This window comes from Pseudomassariella vexata (assembly GCF_002105095.1).
Source record: "Pseudomassariella vexata strain CBS 129021 chromosome Unknown BCR38scaffold_4, whole genome shotgun sequence".
In the NCBI taxonomy this organism is placed as follows: Eukaryota; Fungi; Ascomycota; class Sordariomycetes; order Amphisphaeriales; family Pseudomassariaceae; genus Pseudomassariella; species Pseudomassariella vexata.
In genome coordinates, this window is record NW_024467959.1 from 521,179 (window position 1) to 547,524 (window position 26,346).

The 26,346-nt window shown below is 50.0% G+C and overlaps 9 protein-coding genes across 9 annotated transcripts; 5 read left to right on the plus strand and 4 right to left on the minus strand.

The window, feature by feature from the left end:
* Nucleotides 1-83: 83 nt before the first annotated feature.
* Nucleotides 84-3,715, minus strand: BCR38DRAFT_426058 (autophagy protein Apg9). Its single transcript, XM_040859738.1, has 3 exons — nt 2,776-3,715; nt 1,966-2,707; nt 84-1,912 (listed from the first exon to the last, which is right to left on the minus strand). Exons 1-3 carry the CDS (start codon nt 3,429-3,431, stop codon nt 563-565), a joined length of 2,748 nt encoding a protein of 915 aa, XP_040717716.1. The 5' UTR covers nt 3,432-3,715; the 3' UTR covers nt 84-562.
* A 306-nt stretch (nt 3,716-4,021) lies between these two features.
* BCR38DRAFT_338050 (oligomeric Golgi complex subunit 6) lies at nt 4,022-6,115 on the plus strand (the record flags this gene model as incomplete). Its single annotated transcript, XM_040855583.1, has 1 exon — nt 4,022-6,115. One exon carries the CDS (start codon nt 4,022-4,024, stop codon nt 6,113-6,115), a length of 2,094 nt encoding a protein of 697 aa, XP_040717717.1.
* Nucleotides 6,116-7,082: 967 nt separating this feature from the next.
* On the plus strand, nt 7,083-8,709 carry BCR38DRAFT_426061 (uncharacterized protein). Its single transcript, XM_040859739.1, has 3 exons — nt 7,083-7,853; nt 7,921-8,409; nt 8,469-8,709. The coding sequence occupies exons 1-2, from the start codon at nt 7,742-7,744 to the stop codon at nt 8,079-8,081; spliced, it is 273 nt and encodes a 90-aa protein (XP_040717718.1). The 5' UTR covers nt 7,083-7,741; the 3' UTR covers nt 8,082-8,409; nt 8,469-8,709.
* An 833-nt stretch (nt 8,710-9,542) lies between these two features.
* Nucleotides 9,543-10,298, minus strand: BCR38DRAFT_455959 (Gar1/Naf1 RNA binding region-domain-containing protein; the record flags this gene model as incomplete). The annotated part of the gene is made up of 2 exons (XM_040861856.1): nt 9,543-10,126; nt 10,226-10,298. The coding sequence occupies 2 exons, from the start codon at nt 10,296-10,298 to the stop codon at nt 9,543-9,545; spliced, it is 657 nt and encodes a 218-aa protein (XP_040717719.1).
* Nucleotides 10,299-10,557: 259 nt separating this feature from the next.
* On the plus strand, nt 10,558-13,933 carry BCR38DRAFT_387445 (threonyl-tRNA synthetase). The gene is made up of 2 exons (XM_040857507.1): nt 10,558-13,232; nt 13,283-13,933. Exons 1-2 carry the CDS (start codon nt 10,991-10,993, stop codon nt 13,477-13,479), a joined length of 2,439 nt encoding a protein of 812 aa, XP_040717720.1. The 5' UTR covers nt 10,558-10,990; the 3' UTR covers nt 13,480-13,933.
* A 5,132-nt stretch (nt 13,934-19,065) lies between these two features.
* Nucleotides 19,066-21,080, minus strand: BCR38DRAFT_407110 (uncharacterized protein; the record flags this gene model as incomplete). The annotated part of the gene is made up of 2 exons (XM_040858128.1): nt 19,066-20,888; nt 20,942-21,080. The coding sequence occupies 2 exons, from the start codon at nt 21,078-21,080 to the stop codon at nt 19,066-19,068; spliced, it is 1,962 nt and encodes a 653-aa protein (XP_040717721.1).
* Nucleotides 21,081-22,266: 1,186 nt separating this feature from the next.
* On the plus strand, nt 22,267-23,371 carry BCR38DRAFT_338554 (putative tricarboxylate transporter mitochondrial carrier protein; the record flags this gene model as incomplete). Its single annotated transcript, XM_040855625.1, has 4 exons — nt 22,267-22,369; nt 22,436-22,456; nt 22,520-22,651; nt 22,722-23,371. The coding sequence occupies 4 exons, from the start codon at nt 22,267-22,269 to the stop codon at nt 23,369-23,371; spliced, it is 906 nt and encodes a 301-aa protein (XP_040717722.1).
* Nucleotides 23,372-23,485: 114 nt separating this feature from the next.
* BCR38DRAFT_151402 (uncharacterized protein) lies at nt 23,486-24,230 on the minus strand. The gene is made up of 3 exons (XM_040853713.1): nt 24,065-24,230; nt 23,811-23,996; nt 23,486-23,743 (listed from the first exon to the last, which is right to left on the minus strand). The coding sequence occupies exons 1-3, from the start codon at nt 24,080-24,082 to the stop codon at nt 23,600-23,602; spliced, it is 348 nt and encodes a 115-aa protein (XP_040717723.1). The 5' UTR covers nt 24,083-24,230; the 3' UTR covers nt 23,486-23,599.
* Nucleotides 24,231-24,883: 653 nt separating this feature from the next.
* Nucleotides 24,884-26,100, plus strand: BCR38DRAFT_407113 (uncharacterized protein; the record flags this gene model as incomplete). Its single annotated transcript, XM_040858129.1, has 3 exons — nt 24,884-24,904; nt 24,999-25,460; nt 25,510-26,100. The coding sequence occupies 3 exons, from the start codon at nt 24,884-24,886 to the stop codon at nt 26,098-26,100; spliced, it is 1,074 nt and encodes a 357-aa protein (XP_040717724.1).
* Nucleotides 26,101-26,346: the final 246 nt, after the last annotated feature.

The following is a 26,346-nucleotide window of genomic DNA, read 5'->3' on the forward strand; positions in this document are numbered from 1 at the left end:
TATGGCGACATTGGCTTTCCAATTACATTCGAATAGTAGAAGACACATCTTGACTGGAGCAAAGTCTTAAAATATTTCATCGCCAAGAATAAAAAGGTTTCCACTAGGAAGAATTCTTTGGGGTCATGTTTGTAAGCTAGTATGGTACCCAGGCTACGGGATTTTCGGCCTACTTAGTCAGTGGCAGACACAATATGTTCTATTTGCTTGCTGGGTGTCATGGTAGCCGTACTTGGACATACACAGAGGACTCAAGAGTTCTATTGTGGAACAAAACCAACATCATATCGAATCTTATCACTATCGGAAGTCCAATGTTCTCAGATGGGACTAACTCGATGAGCAAAACACGCCTCGCCTATTCCAGAATACCATCATCATGCGTCTATAATGCTCAATGTCCAACGTAATCCCAACGCCAGCTCTGATGACAGGAGCCAGACCAAAATGCACATGTGCTGTAGACAGGTGCTAATAACCATTCCCAAAGTGACCAACCTAACACCAAAATACAAGCAGGTTGCCACTTGTGAATGTCTCATCAAGACCACCTGCCTCTCTTCTAAAGGACTCCTCCACCTCGAGGATTCATATGAGCCTGCTGAAACTGCTTCAAGAGCTTGACGACACCAGGCCCGTCGTCGCCATCCATAGCAACGGCGCTATTCTCACGGCTTAGACCTTGTCCGGGTGAACCATCCCACGTCGATTCGCCAAGACGCGCTACACTTTCTTCGACTTCTTCGTCTGTAAAGGTGGTACCCTGACGCTGGAGTCTGTTTCGTGTTACTGTGCCTTCCATCGATTCCTCGGTAATACCTGCCTCGCCCAGATAAGGGGCACGCTGCTGTCGCGCACGCTGAGCACCCCGTGCCGCAATCAGTGACGCGGATGGCTGATGGTGAGGATCGAGGAGCATCGATGCCATTGGTGATGGCTGGGGCAGAGCTGGACCGAAGCGAGGAGTCTTGCCTGATTGTTGAGAAGCGGGTGGGGCACGACTTCGTGGGCGTTCGCTGTGGCCCAGTCGCGAAGCTCGCATGTCTGCTGCCAGCGTGGGAGAATTGAGACCTGGGAATGCGGGTGGGGGATGGAACTGATGTCGTCCAGCAGGGCCCAGCGGGTTCCCAGGCAAACCACTCCTGGGGTTATACACATAATTGTCTAAGAAACCATGTACAGAAGCCTGCATCTTGTTGTGTTTGGTCGCGTAATAATCCTCGCGGGCATCCATGGTGTTAGCTTGTCTGGCGTTTCGTGGATCCTTCTTGAAGTCAAACACTGCGAACGAACATACATAACCCAGCCCGTCCACGTGGATGGTAAATTCGCGGAAGAAGTCGATGATCTGATCGGCGCACTTGGGCAAGCTGATGAACAGGACCAGAGGCGTCACGAGAATGCCAAGAATTTCCTCTAGAAAGATGACAATCTTCAGCTTGTACAGCTCTGCGAACTCGATTTTCACATCATAGCTGTGAAGACGTCCTTGCCATTGTTCTGGCTCGTGATGGGTATACTCGATGACATTACGCATCGCGTACTCGGGATCGAAAACGTCGTTCTCTTCCGAAATCATGCCCTGAGCCACGGCAAACGTGGTGGTGCATACGGCAAGGAAGGCGAAGGCGTTGAAACCGGGTAATATCTCAAAGTCGACGAACATTTCAGGGTCCGAAAAGCCGACAATGGCAAGGACCGCAATGAGCGCTCCCGCAAAGAATCTGACAGTCTGTGCGGCCAACTCTGTCTTCATCTTGGGGAACTGATCGATGTAGTGTTTCGCATATGGATATGACATATTCAGTCGTTCCTTGAAGAGATGGGGTAGTTCGTTGAACTCTCTGAACTTCCACTCCGCAAGCGGCGTGTATTGTCTTGTGCCAGCCGAAGCAGTATTTGTTTTGAATTCCTATAGTGGAATGTCAGCGAACGAAAAGTTTGTCCATTGACAAAAGCACTTACGTGGAAGTACGTAAAGATGAAATCAATCATCAGGAACGCAGCAACAAAAGGAGCCAATATCAGGTTCATAGTTGCAGCAAATGCGAACCTAGTACGAAGCTCGCGGCTGAGCTGTCCTCGGTGATCCGACTTGAGAATGCGCTGATGCACCTGGTTGGATTCGTTGAACACCAGATCCAGAATGCTAAACTGGAGGGTCCACAACAGTGTCCGGGAGAAGAAGGGGCGATGCCGTAGGAAAGGGATACCCGCCGTTAGATCGAGGGTGTCCTTATTGAACAGGGCAATGATGTAGTTCTCACGTCTCATGAGCCTGTTCGCAATATCATGAGCATCAAGCCGTTCTTTGGCTTGACCCACCTGCCGCCCCGTTTGCTGGGATAGGAACCGGCGCTGAGAAGGCGTAAAATGAGTAGCCGTCCTGACGTTCTGATCACGCAGTCCAGTTATCCTCGACACAACATCCTGCCAAGAAACGGTTTGCATGTCCTCCTCCGGGATCTCCAGCAGGTGAATGTAGAAGTCGCGAATGTGCAGCAGCCGCGGTATGTCAAGAACGAACTGAATCGATTTCCAGATGACATAGAAGCTGCAAAGCCACAGGCCCAGATTCCAGATCCCCCACATGTTCTTAGTGCACTTGGGTATCATGATTTGCGACATGCTCTTGCTTTCGCGCAGCTTGCTGTAGTCGACGCATTGTGTGAGTAGCGTCAACAAACTGGCGATGAAGATGCCTTTCCTGATCCAAGTCAGTATTGCGGTGGTATAATAGCCAGCCGTGAACCCAAGATCTCGAGGCAGACATACAGCAGATGCAAGGCTCGGTCTAGTAGAATACACCATATACCGGCTCCCAGGTAGTAGGCGTATACATCGTTGATGAAAATGTCAAGATTGGAGACATTAGCCCATCTGAACATGGCCTTTTCTTTGGGATTAAAGACGCCCAGTCTCTGCGGGGTCGTTGACTGGGCCGTCTTTGGAATGCGGCCGTATTCATCATCTTGATGTAATCTCTGCTGGGCTTGCGCAGTCTCCCACTGCGCTTGCGTCCTTCGGTTTGAGGGTCCCGGCACGGGTTGCCTGTTGGGTTGAGGTCCAGACCTCCGTGGATTTTGCCTTGCCGCTGCGGTATTCATACCAGGTTCTACCAACAACGAAGCCGGCACTTCATTCTCACCGTCGTCTTCTGCGGCTAGCCATCTTGAGCCAGCTTCAGGTCTGCCGCGCTTGCCTTGTTGTCCGCGTCGACCGTCTTTCAGTGGAGGAACTACGCTCGCAGTCGATATGCGGCTGTCTTCGATGGCAAGATCATCTTCATAGAACTGATGGTTTAAGTTCTCTTCATCTAAGGCAAGGCCCGCGCGGTTCTCGATGTCAACATCGTCATCTGCCAGCTGGTCGTAGTAGGACCGGTCGTCGTCCCTGCCGGGCACGAGGCGAGAAAAAAGGTTTCCGGCCATGATCTCACGCCACCGGTCGCTCAAGTTACCGCGAGGCTTGTCGGAAAAGAAAAGATTCAGGCCTGTATGGTCGCATCGCGGAGAGGGAGAAAAGGCTCAGTCATGGGTCACAGTTGAGATGGATTTGTGACTGGGAAGAAGATGAGGTTTCGATTATTCCATAGTGTATGTGGCACGTTGTTTGATATACAGTCAGTAAGAAATTTCGGCGACGTTGATGTCTCAGGGAAACAGTCGGCTGCTCCTCGTCTGCCTCGAAGGCGAAGATCAGCTGCCTCTTTGCCCGATAACGTGGAGAGAGGCGGCAGCCGTGACCGCGTGCCAGTGAAGTCATTATGCCACCCCTCACCGCTTCATCCCTGCTAGTGCGGCACGTATTTGACATGGATCAAGTGGAAAAGTGGATCCAGTCACCGGGGAAGCCACGACTGCATTCTGGAATTAAATGTTGAAGTTGTAAGAGGTGGTTGTTTCCCAAATCCAATAGTGGTGAAAAGAACCATGGTGGATTCAGAGAATCTCCATCGGTCTAGATCGCACTTTCTTTGTTCATCATGGCCTCTCACGGCCCTGAGTCCATCGCCCTTCCGATGAGAGATGGGCTAGCCTCCGGACCGCTTTCCCCTTCAACGCCGTCTCCTCCAGGATCCTCAGCCCTTCGGGCCACAAATCCCCTATCCACCAAGGTCACAACAGTATTATCCACATCATATGCAGATGCGGAATTTCGGGATGCGCTCAGTCTCCTAGACGAGCGTGGTGTCAGCAACAGTGCTGAAACCCGAAGACAGCTGAGATTAGATGTTCAAAAGGACGTCATTGACAGCAATGGAGAAATCATCATCGAGTTTGGGAGGGTTGCCGAGCAACTTCAGAGGATTGGCACCACGATCGAAATTCTCAACAAGAGCTACCAGGAGATGAAGAGTCATGTCACTGCAGCTCACGAATCCACTTCTTCAACATTGCAAGAAGCTTCCTTGTTAATGGTCCAGAAGCAGAATGTTGAGACAAAGCAACAGTTGCTGAAGGCTTTGCGCGAACATTTCGTGCTGTCAGAAGACGAGGTTGCCTCACTGAGCCTGACATCTGAGCCCGTCGATGATCGCTTCTTCGTCGTCCTAGCTAAGGCGAAGAAAATCAGGAACGACTGCGAGGTACTCCTTGGTTTCGAGAATCAAACGCTAGGGCTAGAGATCCTAGAACAGACTTCGAAGCACCTGAATTTGGCTTTCCAAAAACTCTACCGTTGGATCCAAAGAGAGTTCAACACGCTAAATTTGGAAAATCCACAGATCAACTCCTCCGTTCGCCGAGCGCTTCGTGTTCTTGCCGAACGGCCCACGTTGTTCCAGAACTGCCTCGACTTCTTCGCTGAGGCTAGGGAACAGATTCTCTCCGATTCATTCTACTTAGCCTTGACGGGCACATCCGCTTCAGGGCAAGAGGACCGTTCGGTAAAGCCTATTGAATTGGTGGCGCACGATTCCCTCCGATATGTAGGTGATATGCTTGCTTGGACTCACTCGGCTACTGTCAGCGAGCGGGAAGCACTCGAGGTGCTGTTCGTCTCGGAGGGAAACGAGATCGCTAGAGGCATCCAGGAGGGCCGTGAAAACGAACTGTGGCGACTAATGGCCGACGAGGCAGACGCGCCTCCAGAATTCGACGCTGTGAAGGCACTTAACGATTTGGTTGATCGTGATGTTTCAGGGGCGGCCCGCATTCTACGGCAAAGACTCGAGCAAGTTATTCAAACTAACGAAGACACGATTTTGGCCTACAAGTTAGCCAATCTCCTCAACTTTTACCGCGTCACGTTTTCGAAGCTTCTCGGAGCAAAATCTGTACTTCTAGAGTCGATGATGAATATTGAGTCCGAAGCTTTACGACAGTTCCGCTCTTTGATGCGCGATCACATCACTACTCTGCAAGTGGAATTCCAACATACGCCGTCCGACCTTGGCCCGCCAGAATTTCTCCAAGACTCATTGAAGCAGCTGACAGCCATCATGAAAACCTACGAAACTTCCCTTGCGTCGTCTGGTGATCGCGAGGCTGACTTCGAGCCCATTCTCACCGAGTCGTTTGATCCTTTCATCTCTGGATGTGAGAACATGTCCAAGAATATCGAATCACCTTCAAATTCCGTATTCTTCATCAACTGCCTCTTGGCTGCAAGAACGTCTCTGGCACCTTTTGATTTCACCCAGACACGGGTTGGCATACTCCAGTCCACTATTGACGAGCAAGCTGAGCGCCTTGTGGACAACCAATACTCATACTTCCGCCGAGAATCAGGTTTGGAACCAATATTCAATGAGCTCGGCCGGCTCACGGACACGAAAGAGGACATTGCAAAGATTAGGAAGATGGAAGCATTGAGTCCAGAGGCACTGACGGCAGCAAGCCAGAACCTTGACGATTTCTTACCGTCAGCACTCATGGATGCCATGGAAAGCTTGCGTCATTTACAGGACTCCAAGCTGACCCGTGATGTCACTGAAGAGGCAGCTGAAAGGTTCTGCGTCGACTTTGAGCACGTGGAGGAGATGCTCATCTTTGCGGACGAGCTGGCTGAGCAGGAACGCATGGATGGGCAGGTGGCTGAGTCGGATGAATCCCATAGTCTGCGGGCACTTTTCCCCAGAACGACTGGGGAGATTCGGGTACTTCTCTCGTAGTGAAAAGCTTTGTTGACAATTTGGAAGGTATAAAAAAAAGAGAACAACTATCATGAACACAGCGACATCCGTGCCTGCCAATTTGAATGGCTTACCGACGTCCACCAGCTTAAGTCTACTGCCCATACACACACTCAGATTGGGAGGTACGTCGCAAGTTGAAATAGCTCTTCAGGTTGTTCTGCAGCTTCCATGTGTAGTTACTTCCTTGCCAAGTTGCTGAAGGGATCTGACCCCTCAGTTGTACCTTCCTAAGATTCTCTACTTGTAGGAATCACGCGGGTAGGCGCAGTCAGTCTTCGTTAGACTTACTTTTATAATGGTATGAAGTAGACCTGTCTATTGTCTCGCAACAATCGATTATTTTGGGATAACTCATGGCCAGTCTCATTCAAACTTGCTACCCGACTACTTCGTGGATTATACTAGCTACCTTGACTACCTTTATCAGTAGCCTGCCCTTTCGATCATCACCGCTCTCACACCACGGCGTGGTTTTCGGCTGAAAACGACATCATCATCGGAATTACCAAGTAAAACAACACGGATAGCGGTGGTATGCGTTCTATCTTTCATGTGCGTCGTCGCCGCCATCGTCGTCGCATGCACCTAGGACGGGAAGACGAAGCGAGACTAGTTACACACTGGAACTCCGCTCTAGCCTGCGGTGATTCTTGGTGAGCTCTTGGACGTCTTCAAAAAGGTTAGGCAACGATACTCCCTGACAGCATCGCCGTAGTGTGGTAGAGCACGTTGTACAGTAGAGCATCCCTCACAAATTTCCACAACATCTGCAACCAAGGGGATTGGACGTATGTCATGAAATGGTGGACTGCGGTATACGACTTTCGAGTGTAGCCGGTGGCGTTGGCAACCGTGCTGGTTCTCGTCGTCGTCAATCTTTCTGGCAGCCCGTTGCTTTTGTTGAGTGTACGGGGTGAGGTCGGCCACAAAGAATTTCACAAGGAGAGGAATTGGAACATCAGCACGCGGATTCCAGACAATGAGACCGGCACTGTTGAATCTATGTTGGCAGCAAGTCTAATACACAGCCCGGAACTCTAGAGGATTCCTAGGACTGGTACAAGTACAAACCGATCAGCAAACTATGGTCCAGGAATTACACTGACTATTGCGATACTTCTATAAAAGCCACCGGCATCGCCACAAGTTGCGCTTCTATCAATATGATTGGATCTTACAGCGCCGCAAAACGCTAATACTAAACTTTTCGGTATTGGCTTCTTAAGATTAGATGACTAGCATAGCACTCCTGTGCTACCTCTAGGGGTATCATTCTCGTCAGCTGTCCATAATTCTTGCAAAGTCAAAACTTACGTGGACAAGTGTGAGACCCGCTCTGTCCTGTTGTATTGAGACGTTGCACATTCTGGAACCAAGCTAACTACAGCGAGCCCTGAACATGTGCCAATCGCACACTCTCTTACAACTCCTCGGTTGGCGATCGGGGTGCCAACAAGGTCGGAAAGTCTGCGGGTCACGCGCCGGCCTCTATTGGTTTGGACATCAGCACATCCCTTCTGATGCGACCTTCACGAGGACGGATCTGATGAACACTTAATGGGGCTTCACAGTATTCGGCGATAGACTACAGGAACCAGGACCATGGGACTTCTTCTAACCTTGATAACTGTATTTGAGTGGCAAAATGCCACCGATGACCTGGTTTCTGACATGCACATTTTCATGTTAGGAATGACTTTAGCCTCTGGCAATGGTAAGCCCCTTCTCCTCAATAGTTGCAGACGGATATAAACGTGTCGCGGAACTAATACGATATATAGATGCACCGACTCAAACCGTGCAAACCCGCCTGACGAATTCTGCCCATCATCTGCCATTGCGACTGGTGAACATCGCAAATACTCTTGTCTTTATATCCTTCACGTTATTGCGATGCTGTGTTTGTTGTTGGGGTATTAGAAGCTCTCCAGACGAGCGTTGATGAACCCTGCTGAAACACAAAGGGCTCAGAAGATTCATATCGCAGCAAAGTGACAGGGATGATGAAATTGCACAGGCAAGCGAGTCTCGAGACCGATGCTGCGTAAGCACAGGATGCCGCGGATATTCCTCCAGGCCAGTATCAACAGGGGAGTACAGCAAGAAAGGGGATGGTGCCACAACTGGCCAAGCGATTGAGGGAATATGATGGTATTAACTTACATCGACTTTCGACAACAGCACTGGGGATTTAGGGGCCGACTCGGAACATTTGAAAGATTAATGTTTTGTGTACCATATCGCCTTCAACTAGGGGCACTGATTTGAATGTACGTTATTCTGCTCACGTCTTGTGATCGATCCATTAAAGTATTCTAATTTTTACAAGTCACTTGACGACTGGTGGTTCTTTCCAGTCCGAATTTCTTTCGCGCTCAGATACGGGGTACAAGGACAACTTTGCGACTTGAGGAAGTATTGCGTCAAGTCTCAACGAGCTCACGATCAGGACTTCAACGATGCCCGATCACATCCAATAGCTGGGCGGCAAAACATGTACACCATCAAAGGTAGATTTCAGATTAGGTAGATTTCAGATTCTCAAAAATGACGTACCGATGAAACCCGCTTCTTCACGAGTGTTCGTATAGACCTCACTGAGGACACCGTAACTCGTAATATGACGGTTTCGCCTTGCTATGGCTCTGGATATGATGGTGACTGTTGGCCCGCAAGAGTTGTCTTGGTATAAAGATACCCAATGGCAACTGATCGGAAGGCCACAAGGTATTGCTAGGTTTAGAAGGGCGCAGTACTTTGGCATAGGCCTGGAAGTTCTCGGCATGCTCATCGCGTTCACTTTGCTGATGACAACGTCCCGGAAGAAGCCCACAGAGGGGCCGGATTCAGCGACGACGCCGCTGCCCAAGGCGTCAGAATGTAATATTTCATCATAAACCCACCCAAATGTGGGGCTTCTTTCTTTCTTTCTAGGATTCAGCTCGATCCGGTTACATGACTTGTGTTAATATCATGGCGTTCGAGGAGTTGGAGCAAAGCCCGGGCATATAGTTTGATTTTGAGCGGACATATCCCACTCATACTAATTCTTTAAGTATGGATTGTACAACCAACCTTTTCCTGTATTCACAAAGACCGAGACCTGTTCATAATCAAGCCCGCCTCGCATTTTTTTTCTTGCCAATTACAGGACCGGGAAAGTTAGAGTAGACGCACAACATGTCCAGAGATCAATCCTTGAACGCCTTGGCCAAATCGTGACCACATGAGAGCCGGGACAAAATGAGAAATGCAACAGCCCCCTCAGCACTCTTTTCTGTCTTTAAAGAACAGCACCCCATCTCTGCGGCCATTTTGATGCATGCTCGGCCGGAGAATGGCGGATGTAAGCTGGAGTCGTCTGGGCATGAGCTTGATAGCTTGTATCCAGATGGAAACCAACTCAACCACGTCCCCTGCTGAATCCACCACGTCCCCTTGGAGCGCCTCTGCTGAAACCACCACGACCACGGTCACCGCCACCACGTCCACCAAACCCACTGCCACCACGCACTCCACGTCCACGGTCACCACCGCCACGGCCACCAAAGCCACCACCAAACGAACCCCTACCGCCTCTCATCGGACCACCGCGTCCACCACCACGTCCAGCAAACCCACCGCCTCCACGGCCGCCAGCCCGCTTGACGCGCGGCATGCCCGGCGGCGGCTTGGGCCTCGGCAGGAATTTCTCGAGCGGCAGGAGCTTCTCGGAGCCGATGAAGAACTTGTCACCGGGCTTGAACGACGTTGCCTGGATGCCCTCGGTCGGCTTGATGGTGAAATAGACCTGGTTGATGGGGCCGAGGACCTCGTCGACCTTGCCGACGGCCGTCTTGTTCTCGAGGAAGATCTGCGCGTTGAAGTGTGGCACCTTTGGGTTGATGCTCTCGCACACCATCTCGCCTTCGCACGCGTGCATGAAGCTGCCCATTTCGAGGATTTGCGCGGGCGGGCCGAAATCACGTTGTCCGAAGCCGCCACGGCCTGCAGAAATGAAATGTTAGCACTGCTCTCTCTAGCTATTCTTCAATGGTGATTGATGCATGGATGTGTAGTGGTGTGTTGTATTGTGTGTAGACTTACCGCCTCCTCTGCCTCCGCCAAATCCTCCTCCTCCGCCAAAACCGCCCCTTCCTCGCGGCGTACCTCGTGACATTGTGCTAGTTAATTGAGGTTGAATTGCGCCGTCAATTATGTTGATAGTGTCGCAGCTGCCAATTTAAGAGGCTCGAATTGAAAGCTACTTCTAAAACTTTTGATAATTTTTCTGGAGCTTGGACGGCCGGAAAAACCTTTTCGGGAGATATCTTTCAAAGCTCAACCGCTGGATACTAGCACTGTAGTATACTTTCTCCGATTCGGTTATTTTACACATAGAAACTGCATCATACATTTATTCTAGAACGTGTGGCTTATGAATCTCCTTTGGTGTTTCAAATACTCGACCTTTGGCACCCGTCAGTTGTTCCGCCACCAACTTTATAGCACTTGAACAAATAAATTGCATGAACCCGATGTTACCAGTTACTTTTACCCGAGTCTTGAAAAACGAGGGGCAGAATGGAGTGCACTGGCCATCTTGCAGAAGATCCCTGTCATGGAGGGGCACCGATTTCTAGTGCGAGTCACAACCTGACAAAGTGCCGTCTAGTCGAACACGCACGGGGTTTCAGTATTGCGTACAGTTCTTGCCCGACCGATTTTCGAATTGACTCTCGATTTGGGGTTACACACCCGTTGGTATATCTAATCTGACCTCCCCTCGAGATCAGCACGGCTTTAGGCCCATTTCCAGCCTATGCGAACGTAAACGAGTTCACCGACCTCATTCTCCCATACCCACCCAATATGGACGTCGCGAAGAAAGCAGTCGACTCTGTCGCCGAGGGAGTCAAGAATGTCGCCATCAATGACAAGAAGGGTGGTAAAAAGGAGAAGAAGCCGAAGACGGGCGGCAACGAGTCAGCAGGTCCTCTCGAGATGAAGCCCGCCCCCGACTTTCTCCAGCACCGACTCGACCTGTTTGATCGTCTGAAGAAGGAACAAGATGAAGAGCTTGCAAAGAAGCCCCGCGAGCCTATCACTATAACCATGCCAGATGGCAGTGTCAAGGCCGGCACTGCGTACGAGACCACCCCCGGAGACATTGCCAAGGGCATCAGCAACAGCTTATACAAGCGCACTGTCGTGGCAAGACTGGATAACGACAAGGAGCAACTCTGGGACTTGGACAGACCGCTAGAGAAAAGTTGCAAGCTGGAACTCTTAGACTTCGAGGATGAGCAGGGCAAGTTCGTCTTCTGGCATTCAAGTGCGCACATTCTGGGAGAAGCTTCCGAGAGACGCTTCGGCTGCAGTCTGTGCATAGGTCCTCCAGTCAGCGATGGTTTTTACTACGAGATGGCTCTGCCGGAAGGAGCTGCCGTCCAGGCCTCTGACTGGAAGCCTCTCGAGACTATTGTGTCCTCCATTGTCAAGGAGAAGCAAAAGTTTGAGCGACTTGTCCTATCCAAAGAGCACCTGTTGGAAATGTTCAACTACAACAAGTATAAGCAGCACATCATCAAGGACAAGATCGCAGACGGGACCTTCACCACTGTCTACCGCAATGGCCCTCTCATCGATCTCTGCCGAGGACCTCATGTGCCAGACACCGGCAGGATCGAGGCATTCGCCATCATGAAGAACTCCGCTTCGTACTTCCTGGGCGATAACAAGAACGACTCCCTGCAACGAATCTACGGTGTCTCATTCCCTGACAAGAAGCAAATGGCTGCGCATAAGAAGTTCCTGGAAGAAGCAGCCAAGCGCGATCATCGCAAGATTGGCAAGGACCAGGAACTTTTCTTCTTCAGCGACATGTCGCCAGGGTCTGCCATGTGGCTACCACACGGCACCAGAATCTATAACACCCTGCTGGAGTACATCCGGGAGCAATACTGGAAGCGTGGCTACCAGGAAGTGATTACCCCCAACATGTACAACTCTGAACTGTGGAAGGTTTCTGGTCACTGGAATTTTTACAAGGACGACATGTTCGTCATTGACATGGAAGAGGACCTCAAGTTCGGTCTGAAGCCCATGAACTGCCCCGGCCACTGTCTCCTATTCGGCCATCGCGAGAGGTCTCACCGAGAATTGCCGTGGCGGGTTGCCGATTTTGGAGTTTTGCACAGAAATGAGGCATCTGGTGCTTTGTCCGGTCTCACCCGTGTGCGGAGATTCCAGCAAGATGATGCACACATTTTCTGTCGGGAAGATCAGATCAAGGGCGAAATGGCTGATCTCTTTGACTTCTTGCATGAAATGTATGGATTGCTAGGTATGACGTTCAAGTTGAAGCTCTCCACCCGTCCCGAGAAGTTCATGGGCGAGATTGAGACGTGGGACCGAGCCGAGGGTATGCTGAAGGAGTCCCTGGATGCGTTCGCTGCGGCAGAAGGCGGTGTTCCGTGGACGTTGAACCCTGGAGATGGTGCCTTTTACGGACCCAAGATTGACATCACCCTTGTCGACTGCCTGAGCCGCGAGTGGCAGTGCGCTACCATTCAGCTAGACTTCCTGCAACCTCAGAACTTCGGTTTGGAGTACATGACGGCCGACAACTCTGCGAATGCCAAGGCCAAGGAGGAGGAGCCAGAGAAGGCCGAGAAATCTGCTGCCGGACCGCCTAGAATCAAGGTCAAGAATCCTCAGGCCATCATCGACTCCGCTACAGCCGCTAAGGAGGGCGTTCCGAACCCTGCCACTTCCAAGGACCAAGCCAGCGGAGCCAAGGAGGCCCCTAAGCGTGCAATTAAGCCGCTTAGCCAGGGTTGTGCTCGACCAGTCATGATCCACCGTGCCATGGCAGGCAGCATAGAGCGCTTCACGGGTATCCTCTGCGAACATTTTGCCGGCAAGTGGCCTTTCTGGCTGTCACCGCGGCAGATCTTGATCATCCCGGTCGGTGTGGGCTTTTACCCATATGCCGAGGAGGTCCAGGGCGTCTTCAAGAAGGCGAAGATGTTCGTCGACGTTGACCTTAGCGGCAACACCCTACAGAAGAAGGTCCGCACGGGTCAATTGGCCCAATACAACTTCATCTTCGGTAAGTCAAAACTCCCGTCTATGGAAGCCAGCCAAGCTAACCAATTGCAGTCGTTGGAGACGAAGAAGTGAAGGGCAGACAGGTCAATGTGCGTTGGCGAGACGACACCAACGCCCAGGACCGTGGCAAGCCAATTACCCTGGATGAGGCCGTTGAGAAGCTTACAAAGCTTAAGGAGGATCGTGGCACATACAACCCGTTCCCGTCGATCGTAAAGCCGGCAAAGGAGGGTGAGGAAGCCAAATAGATGCTGGACAGTGCCGAACCGAGTAATGACGAGATTACGGTCGATACCCACAGCCAACATGCATAGAGGAAAAGAGACAACCATTTGACATGACCATGACGAAGCAACTCCATAATGGCTAATCCTCTATCCTGTTCTCTTTCTGCCTGAAGCAAAGGTTCTAGTGCGATACTCTTATGTACGTTGGTGACCACAAAAAGCAATGTAACAAACACCGTCCCAGTGTCAGCAAACCACTCAGACAACTATAATACAAGCCTCGGCATAATAGGTACAGTGCTATGACATAGTCGAAACCAATAGCGGCTCTTGTAGTACTTAGTTAGCGTTGAGACGTCGATAGATGTCTTTCATAATACCTACAGTGGGCAATTATATACGTCCAGTTGCCCCAAACCATCCGTAGCAATGCTATGAGGTACAAGATGCAACTTAGACCGAAAATTATCCTATGCTTAATAAGGGCCAACTCGGCTGGAGATACAATAGCAACTTGAATGAACAATATGGCTTATCGAAAGTACGGTCCTTAGAGAAAGCCGGTGTTTCGGATGCTCAGCAGTACTCAACTATCTCATCCACACTATCTTTGCTAGAGAGCTGATCTGCCTGTTCGTCGAATAATCCAGAGGGGACGTAGGAGGCATTTTCCTTTGAAACCAACAGATATAGGGATTTAAGTTCCTTTTATTCAAATCCTATGCTCAAAATTTGAAGATTGCTTGTAGATTGCGATATGACCATCTCGGAATCTACTCGGATCTACCAGCTTCAGTCCCGGTGTCCATCTTCGGCTACTTTAAAGCAGAACACGGGTTGATATGTCTTCCCTTCTAATCTTCCGTAGGTACGCCTCACTGGAAGATAACACGAGGAGCGTTACATTAACCTACCTATTAGCGACACGCACCTCACAAAAGTGCAGCAAGATTTTCCCGTTACATACAAATCTAAATATATATAACGTAGTCCACAAGCGAACGGGTCACCCAACCGAACGGGTCACGCCAACTAGCAAAACATGGAATTCAACACGATTTCGCAACCACAACGCCGTAAATCAATTAAAACTACTCAGAATACTCTTGCCCAGATGATTCTATCTCTACCTGACAGGTTCGCGCATTATGCCCGGTCTTCCCGCATACGCCACAGCGCCGTTGCCGTGGCTGGCCACGATTTGATCCAGCGCTATTTCCACGCATTTCCTGCTGTACTTTCTGCGCAACGTCCTTTTGATCTTGAAGATCTTGTACTTCTTGTGAATTAAGTGATTCTCAAAGCCGTACTCGTGTTTCTTTGGCCCTGCGCCGCTTGCTAATTAGAGCATTTGCCTCTCGAAGTTCGGCGACCTCAGCTTGGAGTAAAGCCATCTTATGCATAATACTCCGCGCTCCTTTCGAAAACTGATCGATAGCATCGTAAATTGACGTCGGAGAGCTATTTTGATGCCTGGCAATTCGAGGTTTAATAAATTCGGATTGCGAAGTAGCCTCGGTTGGGTTGTTTGGCGTCCGAGAAGTCCAAGGAAGGGTTTCCCGCGCAGGGGGCCGGGAGGACGTTGGAGTCTGTAATTTCACATCCAGCTTCTCAATAACAGTATCTGGGCTTAAAGGCACAAGCCCAGCCCCTTGAAAGCCTGCACGAATATTGCTTTCGGTCAGGCTCTTCTTGAACGCGTCGCAAAATGCCGGAAGAAAGTCCTCCTTTGTGATATGCGAGTCGCGTAGCAGTCGGTTTGCCATATCTTCAACAGCACTTAGCCGAGGGGGAAATGCTTGCGAATCTAGCTCAATTATCCTTTGAATAATCGTATCTTCTTCTATTTTTGTTAAATTCCGACCGTTGGTTTCGATATTGCGACGTGATTGACGTTTTTGAAGACGCGCCTGGAGAGTAGTATTCGAGACTTTGTAGATTGTTGCAGCACGTCAGATACTAAGTGTTGAGTCATTTATGATAGCCTGAGTTGCAAGGAGTAATTGAGATTCTTTTTGAGCAGAATCCATCGATAATTAGTTGCGTGGTAAAGTTAGGAAGTTTAGTTCTATTTTTTGCTATGGGCGTGACCCGTTCGGTTGGGTGACCCGTTCGCTTGTGGACTACGTTAACTTAACGAGTTCTTTAGCTACCAAAATGAGAAATTTGTCCTTAAATAGCTAAAGTTTGGAAATTTGGTACTGATACCTGGTGGAGTTGGCCTACGGACACGAACTGCTTGAGGTTATGTTGTATACCTTGCGGAGAATTGATCATTGATTCTACTCTATAAGGGGGGGGGGGAGTAGCATATGGCGGACTCCATATTTGATACCCTCGACATATGAGTGTTTCAGGCAAGACCACATGTACATATTGGAAAGTTTTCCGTCCTAACAAAGTAATATACCAAAGGACATGTACTTGAGTATGTACATGCAAATAATGCCTACTCAGTGAAGATTTAGATATAAGCGAAAGTTCCACGCCTGCGGTGCTGAATGAGGGCTATTTTAGTTTTCCATCTTTTTCATTTGTTTTCTCTTTCATTACGAGTAAGTAAAGAACTCACACTATGAAAACTATACAACTAAATGTCCAGCAATTCCTAGGAAAAACCCCATTCTGACCTGGCTTAGTAGTAAAATTCCTGGGTCGTCAACGCTCAATTACTTCCGAAGTCATATAGCAAAATAGGAACCATGCTGATGTACTCGAATCTTTGCGTTCTACAATTCATTTAATGGATAGCACCTAATCAAGTTATATTGGCATACGTTGATAAGCTATGAGATCGTGCAGGATAGGCAGTTGACCCTTCCCGGAGCATGCCTGGAAGTCTAGCAATCAGATATTGTGTACTTCCTTAGAACAACTGGCACCTAAATCATAAGAACTCGTATGTTTCACTACATAACTGATCAGGCAGGCACCTTCGAACCGACGTTCTTATTGAACACGTACAAGCTACTCGACCATGTTGGCCTTTACAATTCCTATTTGTCCCTCGGAACAGTGGTTCACATACACAAACGACATCCGAAGCAAACCATCCTGACCGTTGATTCTAATGGGATACCTTAGCATGGTATATTTACACAGTGATATTCCTCGACCCATGTCGCCGACTTTTCCACCTAGTCTAGCAACCATGATGGACAAATTTCCTCCCAGAATCCTCTGATACGTCGTAGAACGAAGCCACAGGTTCCTGGTTGCACAAGGCGCGCATGTTTCCCGTTCTAAAACAATACTCCAGTAGCAATCTCATATCTGTCTTCTCTGTGACGCTGCAGTCGTCTATCGACCCTAGACTTTACGCTGTCAGCCTGGGCCTGAGGACGTGGTATCAATAGCAAGGCGCTCAAGCATGAAGTCTTTCTCAACCAACTTGTTGTCTTTGAAGCTAGCCCCTTTACAAAAGGCATTCATTTTATTCTCATGAATAGCTCCAGTAAGTTTTTATGCGGGACAACCTAGGAAGCGTTTCCTTCGACCCAGCGTTCCCCCGCAATCTCAAAGAGGCGCCGGAGATGGCTCTACGGGCCTCATGGGGCCATTTAACTGGAGGATAAAGCTAGAGACAAGGTCCAGAAACACGTGTACGAGCATATATGGGAAACGAAAGCATGTAGCAACCTCGGTTACCTCAGCTGTCACAGAGATCAACGACGGCGAGAACAAGACGTCATGAACTTGCGCAGTGAAGAGAATCGAAAGGGAGTCGCAAGCGTGACCAAGGTTTGCCACGAGACCAGCCCCTGAATATTACTTTGACTCTAACTCAAAGCCGATATATCTTCAATAAAGAAGATGCCGATAGCACAAGACGCGTGCGCCAACATGTAGACCACTAGGTCTAAGTGGAACCAGACACGCACAACTAACATAGCTTCTGCAACTTCCAAAACCCAGGCTTGCCGAAAAGGGGCAGTGGCGGGCCCGAATATCTGTTAGAATAGAAGAATGACTGACTGCTTGCTTATTGAATCTATAAATGGGATGAAAGATGGTTAATTCGACGGCAAATATGATCTTGAGTGCCAAATTACTATGTCGTGATCATATGGGCCGGTTGAGGCCTTTTGAGGCTGATTGCGAAGGTTTGGCCCCACAACCAAAACCTTGACAAGACCTAGACGACAACACCGGCCGAACTCTCGCTCTATCAAAAGATCCAGAAACTATACGGGAGATGGATGCGTCAAACCCCTGGTCGACTGATGCAATGCGAGCCGAACCTGAAGTACTGCCCCCTCGATCTGCCACAGTAACAGTCCACCAGACTGCGCTACACTGGTTGCTATCATGTGTCATGATAGTGACTCTTTTCCTTGTCCTCGCATCGCTGTATGTGAGAAGCGTTGGAACGCCATCAGCGCCAGCCGCTGCTGAACTTATACCGCCTAAGTGGATCGGTATCACACGTACACGTGTGATATGATTCCCGTGCCAGTGTCAGGACTTGCTTTGCTGAGATGGAATTCGGCATGATGCTTGTTCATTCTGAGTAGATCAACAGGTCCTGTAGGTCTTATGTCGCAATAATGAAGATGATGAACATCTACTGGTTATGGAGAAACAGCCACGGTATCTGGCGCACTTTGAACTAGCTAGTAATCAAGGACTCGGTAATATGCCTCTTATATCGCAAGACCAGGTATCCTAAAAAGGTTGAACTTCCTTCATGCTACATGATCTTCATGTAAGGAAGATAAATACTATCCCCACCACCCTTTTGGATAACCTTAAATACCAGGCTTGCATTAATTCTACCTCACATAACTCTTTGAAGAAAAGGGTTACAAATGAGGAATAAATTGTATATAATACTTGAGTAACAGCTTCATAATTCTGACATATAAAGAATCTATATATAGCTTAGTATATATAAAACCAGTAAAATTTAATACCAGCTTATATAACGATCTCCGTACCTTACATTACTTTTTTAAACTTAATTTCCATGCAGTGTAAGGGTTTTATTATGAAGTAAAAGCTACACGTGCGGTGGCTGAAGCTCAAGTCGTAATTGAAAATCCTACGTCTAAGGCTCATTTATGTTAGGTTGTTACATTTACATATAATTCCAGGTCTGATGAGGAAGAGGTCGAAATTCTCAGTCCTATGTCCAACCCCCCCTAATCATTAATCGTATGATGGCACGGCGGCATGGCGGCACTTCTCAGTCCGGCACACTCTGGTGAGTAGTGCGATCAATTCATGTCCCCTGAATCCCAATCTTGCTCCTTTTCATTGAAGTAGGCATGGGAAGTTACCCATTTGATTTCGAGGAACTCCCAAGTCAACTGTGAGAATCACAAGGAGGCAAAATGGAGGATCCCGGATGGTTAGTATTCTTTGGTATGCGTGGCATGAAGTGTATTTGCATTTTCTAACTGTTATGATGGGCAAACATTTGGTATCTAACAAAACAGAACGCATGAAATTTGACATATGCTGCATCAAATCGCACTTTTCAACGTTCAGCAAACCAGTTGGCAGACGACACTCCTCTAGAACCACATGCGATCGGTAGGTCGATATGTTGAACACTGCCGACTGATGACCCCTTCGGCATCACCCCCTATCCTTCCTCAACAGCGTCTATTCTCCTCGTCGCTCCCATACACCCCACCACACTCCGACGTTCGCTGCAACGACCAAGTCCAGCATCTTGAGCCCGTCATCCCAGATGATCAGCTTGCCCATCTTGGCTCTCTTACCCCTGTTCCCACCACCGGCCTTTTCCTTTCCTAGGCTGAGGTCATAGCCATAGCTATAATACTCATCATCGTCCACATCATCCTCAGTCTTATTGATCATGCTGTTGAAAATTCTATCCCTGGCTCGTTCTCTTCCCTCATTGGGCAGCTTTGTCTTCTCATTGGCGAATATTTCGTTCGAAGGGAGGTTGAAACGCAGCTCGGAGATATCGTGGCCTTTAACCTTGGATTCTTTCTGCGGCGTTTCGGGGCGTTCTCCGTTCGCATCACCACCGCCCACCAGCGGATTCCACATCCCACCCCCTGTGCCGAAGCTGGGCAGGATATGCCGACACCTCAAACTCCGGCCCCCATTCCCGGTCCTGAACTCGCAGCGGCCATCCCACGGGCTGGCGAACATGTAGCCTTGAGGTTTGAGACCCGGAGCAGGCGTTGTAATGACAGGCGCTTCAACAACGTCGAAAGGATCGAATTCTCCTCCCGAGGACAAGGCGCTGACAGCACTACCTGATCTCGAGTGACTTGGCTGGGAAAGTCGCGGCGAGACTGGTAGGTCGTCTGACGCACTAAGAGAGCTGTGGTGCTTCGGTTCGCGACGAAACGCGTGCTTCAAGGTTGCCGCAAACGACGGTGCGTACGTCATCTTGACCTGACGATCGAAAGCAGCTCCGTTTGTGACAAACGAACTGTGGTTTGGTTCCGGTCTGGTGTGTTGTCGATTGGGTGACTGATTTACTGATGTAGCCACTGCCGCAGATGCGCCGCCGGGGCGAATCATATCGAGGCTCTCTCTGATTTCCCTGATATCGATGGCCCCGCGCCCGACCGACGGCATGTTTCGAAATTTGGAGTAGCCAGAAGTTTCAAGTGAAATATTTATCGAGGGTGATGGTATGTGTTTCTCGTCTGGCAGTAGTAATTCCGGGTGTTCGAGCTGGAAGGACGAAACCCTGCCCACATTCCATTGCTGGCCGGAGCTTGGGTCCCGCCGGATCAGAGTTAAGGAGTATGGCGTGAACCTCTGGCGTTGCTTGGGCGAGGATGACGGCGAGCGATTGGGTGATATAGAGGATGGAGCAAAGGGCGAAGGAGGGCGGCTGTTTGGTAAAAGAGGAACGGTCAAGGGTGCGGAAGGGTTTGAAAGAAGAGGAGGATGATGATAATGATTTTGACTGGGTTTCGGAGGAAGATCTGGAGCAACAGGGGAGCGGGGGGTTTCGCTGTAGGTTGGTGGTTGAACTGGGGGTTCAGGTAGCATTTTGTTCAGGTTCTCCGAGGTCAAGACTCGAGGCCCCAATGGCTTTCTGTGAACAGGCGGTGGCGGCTTCCGTTCCGAGGGCACGGCACTCCCATCATGAGATGAAGTCATTAATTGTGCTGATGGCTGTAGCCAAGGACCAGCATCCTGATTATCTGCCCCATACGGTGGTACGGGAGTTCCCGTTCGGAATGCAGGATGTGACTCCGTCAACGCAGGGTCCACAACATCGCTTTTCCTTGCCGGCGGCGGCACTGGTTTCCTTTGGATCTGGGGGCCGCTTCTCGAGCTCTCCTGACTCGTCCTAGGAGACGGATTGCTTGTTTGCAGTTTAGAGGTCATAAGATCGTCCTCCGCGGTGTTGAAGTGGACATAGTACAGCGAACTTGCAACATCTTCTGCCGTCACATTTTTTATTTGAGGCTTGAAAGGTGACAGGATGATGTCTGGTGGATTGTTAGCAAATACCGCAAAGGAAGGGTGGAAGAGGGATATAAACCTCGTGTGCCGGGGACTCTCGAAATGTACAAAGTAAGCGGCTCCCTTCTTTGTTCCGATGGCTTCGTAGGATATTGAGGTGGGTTGCTCGCGAGGGCGTTTAGAGTAGCCAGCGAGTGCGCCTCGACGTGACCACCCATGTCAAAGCTAGTTGATGTCGCAGTATTGATGTAGACGGATAGTGTAGTAACGACCTACCAAATGGAATGAGGGGGCCAAGATCGTATCTGAAGAGTGGCTTGTGGTATATATGAACTACTGCGAGGCGAAAGTACCTTGCACGATTATTACCCGTTCGATCGGAATGCAGGGGGACCTGGCACCGACTCTTGGGCTGCCAGTGGAAACCTCCGGACGGAGGCGACGTTAGTTTAAAGGATAGAGGCTGAGAGACGGCCGCGTCAATGCAAAAGAAGCAGCCCAATGCTTGTACAACTCGTTTGGTCTAAGCCAAGTCCTGGACGTGTCGCATGGCAAAGAAACTGCGTCAGCGGTTGAGGCTGTGTTCTGAGCATTTGCTTTCTGGCTGCAGATGTCAAGAACCCCAGTTCAGTGGGCGACCAATGTCCAACATTAGAACGCTGCGCGCCAAGGACACGAGCTTCCAAGTTCGACTCTGAACACAAGGGAAGGCGGTTCGGTTTAGTTCAGGCAGGCCTTAAAAAGCGGGCTAGAGTTCTCAAGTGTTGAAGTAAATGACCACGTCAGGGGGGGGGCAACACAGAGAGCTACTGCAATCATGGCAATGAAAGATTTCAATGCAAACACAAGTCGCGAAGGGCAACTGAGGTGATGGTAACAGCCCTTAAGAACAGTGGGGAGCCGGGTCACTGAAGGGTTTCCCTGATTCAGTGCAGTTATGATCGACATTGGGCACAGCAGTTCAATGTCTGATAAGAGGTAGGCTATTGTAGACTTATTGGACACAAATAGATAGCAAATGGACTAGAACACCATGAACAACTGGTGATACATGAGCTGGCAAATTCTATGGTCGACACGAGCAATTATGCTAGCGAAACGGGCAAGGGGAGGTGCGACTTGGGCTCCTGAGTAACCGCCTTCCTCAAACACTATGGCGCCATGCTATGCTCATGCATCATAGAAGGAAGGTTGACGCGGGCAACGGGCCTAGTTCGCCGCAGGCCCCGCTGCAAAAAACGCCTCCCCGCAATTGCAACCGCAACCGCAACCTCGATGGCCAAATTAATTTTTTGGCGACATCGGGTTCGTGACGTCTTCTCTGTCACGTAAACAACCTCTCCGTTGCACCGCCAACGTCGTCAGTTATTTCCACGCATAGCTCGAGGAGCCATTGCAAGCTCAATGGCGACCGTGGCAGCTAAACAAGATGGCGTGCAGAAGCCCAAGAAGCCCAGCGCCATGCGGTCGGTCCTTGCGGGAGCCTTAGCTGGAGCTTTGGAAATTTGTGAGCTCCCAATCCCATTGATTGGTGGCAGAATGTCAATAGGGATAACGAGCTAATAATCGACAGCCATCACATACCCTGCGGAATGTGAGTTGCATTTGTGACAAGGTGTCTTGGTTTAAGGACACGCCAATGACTAACACCGAGTAGTCGCGAAAACACGATCACAACTTAACCGCAAGCTCCCCGATGGCCAGAAGCTGCCCTGGCCACCGTTCGGTTCGCAGTGGTACGCAGGTTGCACCACGCTCATTATAGGGAACTCAGCGAAAGCTGCCATTCGTATGTCTCTTATGTCCATTGTGCCCAGGAGATTTTTACTTGCCGTTCTAGACTAACAAGCCATGTCCAGGCTTCGTCTCCTTTGAACAATACAAACGCATGCTCGCAGACGAGAACGGCAAGGTTTCTGGGCCCCGAAACGTGATAGCCGGCTTTGGCGCAGGTGTGACCGAGTCCCTTATAGCCGTAACACCGACCGAGTCAATCAAGACGACACTCATTGATGACCGTAAATCTGCGAATCCGCGCATGCGTGGATTCCTCGACGCAATTCCCATCATGTACAAAGAACGCGGCCTGCGTGGCTTTTTCCAGGGCTTAGCGCCAACCGCCGCCCGCCAATCTGCGAATTCCGCAGTTCGATTTGGGAGTTATACCAGTTTGAAACAGTTGGCGGAGGGCTACATCCAGCCAGGCGAGAGACTGGGTAGTCTGGCAACTTTTGGATTGGGAGGTGTGGCAGGTTTGATCACAGTGTATGCGACGCAGCCTCTGGACACGGTCAAGACGCGAATGCAGAGCATTGAGGCCAAGCGGACGTACGGCAACAGTTTCCGATGCGCGGCCATGATCTTCAAGCAGGAGGGAGTTTTGACCTTTTGGAGCGGTGCAGTCTATAGGCTTGGGCGCCTTGTGTTAAGCGGAGGTATCGTCTTTACCATGTATGAGAAGAGCATGGAGATTATGGGCAAGCTGGACCCTGAGGAGAAGTATCTGTAGGGGAGACCTGACATGGGCGAACACTTAGATTTAAAGGGCATACCCAATTTGGAACGGGAAAAGGCATGACTGGCGTTGGGAGTTTGCTTTACTGGTGGCTAGAAGTACATGTATTATGCCATGTAAAATGTGGTGTACTAGGCGAACTCGGGACGAATTCCTTGGTTCTACATTCCTTTGCGCCAGTTCTATTGTCCCTCCGTAGTTGAGGCGGTTTGTCCATACCCCTTATTGTAACCGCACAGCACCTCCGACCCTCAACAGCATTCGCTGAAACCAGGACCGGTTAGGAGCTTCTTCAAGCTCTGTTACTAAATCGTTGAAATAGGTCGGGTTGCTCTTAGGTCGCAGCAATGTGCCGGTTATGGGATACTGCAAGTAAAAAATCAGCCTCAGGTTTCCCATTATCTAGCTCGGAAGATTGACACCAGAGACTGACCTTCTTCTTATAACGATTGTCCAGCAGTGAATACAATGCATTGGCTTGTTTCAACTGTTCATCCTCTGATAGACCCGCAGCCGGCTGTTCGAACCTTCGGCGCAGCACATCTTGGAACTGGATCTGTGGTCGAACAGTATCTTTGGGCCATTTGGCGAGAGCCCGGAGGGCGTGGATATGCGCGTTCTGGTAGTGGTTGTGTGTAAGTCGCCGATTCGGAAGCAATGATATAGGAGGTGTGGTCTGGAACTTACGGATGTTGGTTTGGCCATGATAAGGGTTGATTTGAGATGGTCTTCTAAGTCATCATTCCTCAGAAAACCCGTGCTTGCATTCACTTCTAAAGTTGCAGTGTACCCTGGCGCATTCAGAAGAGCGCCAGAGATTCATTGCAACTCCAGAGAAGCGATGACGCTCGCTTTGAATCAACTCCAATTGCAGTCTTCCCAACTGGCAAATCTTCGGACTTACAAAAGCTAGCTTGAAGGGATCTCACTGCCAAGGCAACTCTCGGCCAGGCAGCTAGGATGTTCGTCACAGTCCGTGCACTGACAAGTCCTAGACTGCATTCATCAGCAAGTTTCCTTTCCTTGCCCATCGGTAGCGGTCGCATTGACTGCAGAGTCTGGCCCCTTGAATTGTGTTGGTCACGCCGCCTCATCATCTTCGACCTCCTTCTCCTGAGCCAGCCCTAGCGCCCATCATTCGATTCATTCGTCATTCCACTTGATCACACTTGATCCCATATTACATCAACTTTCACCTATTTCTCGATATCCTCTTTTTCGCCCACCGGCTTCGCGCCTTCTCTCTTTTCCTTTTTTACCGGACCGCCTGACGCACTACACCAGTGGATTTTTCTCTGTCGCCACTTCTCCGGAATCCCACTTACCGATTGCCTTTTAGCGACCGCCCAACCTTGAGGAACGAACTCAAAGGAGGCGAAGCACACCCGTCCAAGACGAAACACTGCGTCTTTTCATAGAACCACTTTCAACCATTATCCAAATTTTGTGGCTACCATTAATAATAACACCACTTTCGTGCTTTTCTTTTTTATCGTATTCACCACAATGACTGGACGATACGAACGGGTAAGTTGCTGGTTATTGATTCCCAACGGAGGCCTCACTCTCCGCCCCACGTTCGTCCGCAGTCGGACAACCGGTAAGCTGACCAAGGAAACAGGTCAACACCCAGGATCACGAAGATCCTGATACGCCCTCAACGCTGGGTGCCCATGTGTCACCTCGCTCCCCACCGCCATCGTTCCATTCGCGAGCCTCGTCTCTCGAGCGACGGCGACAACAGAATGTCGACGCAGCACTCGCCGATGCATTCGACACGGAAGGCGACGACAGCGATGATGAACCGGACGACAGACAACGATTAGTACGAGGCAACTCGTTCCCTATATCGAATGGTTCCACACCAAATACAACAGGTGCCGACTCTAGACCAGCGGCCCCCGCCCAACAGTGGACTCAGTCGTCGCACCCTTCTGCGGCATCAAGTACGGCACCAATCCAGACGCCTTCTTCACAAGCACAACTTTTGGGGTATGGCGGTGGCATCCAGTCCGACGGCGTATTCTCAAATATGATGGCAAGGCCAGAACGAGGGGAAAAAATTGTAGAAGAACAGCCTCCTGTACGTCTCACAATTTTTGTCGTCGGATGCATATCTAACAAATTCACAGACGTATGAACAAGCAGCAGCAGATGCCGCGCCACCGTACTGGGAGACCACCATTCTGGCGCCCGGTCTTGGAGGGCCCGATGAGGTCTACATCGACGGAATGCCCGTAGGCTCCATCTTCAGCTTCATCTGGAATGGCATGATCAGCATGTCCTTCCAACTCGTCGGCTTTTTGCTCACGTACCTGCTGCACTCGACCCATGCTGCCAAGAATGGAAGCCGTGCTGGTCTCGGCATTACACTCATCCAATATGGCTTCTACATGAAAAGCGGCTCTCCGAATGGTGCCGGAGGCATGAGCGAAACGCCCTCTGAAGGCTACGCGCAACCACCCGATCCAAACAGCCATGACTTTGACCCGAATGCCGTTTCGAACGGGGGTGGAAGTGGAAGCGGCAGCAGCATCAGCGATATTGCGAGCAGCGAATGGATTGCGTACATATTGATGATTGTAGGCTGGTTCATTTTGATCCGCGCGGTTAGTGACTATATTAAAGCCAGGCGGCATGAGCAGTTAGTACTGCAAAGTCCGGATCGCGGACTCGGCGTCCCCATTATTGCTACGGGCGAGGCTTCTGAGACCGTGGTGTAGGCTTGGGCTGGTGACAGAATAAAGGTGGGACTGGTTGGAATCATGGCATGGCATGGCGTTGGGTGTGGAATATGGATTGTACAAATCCCAACAAGTTTGAGAGTTTTTCACGGGAAGAGGGTTCGCTGGGGCACGGGATGGCTCTTTACTTTCCTATGGATACACGATACTTGTACAGGACTTTGAAGCGGCCACTTTTGAGCCAGTGTTTTTACAAAGGAAGCGACTTTCGATGTTCTGCACGCT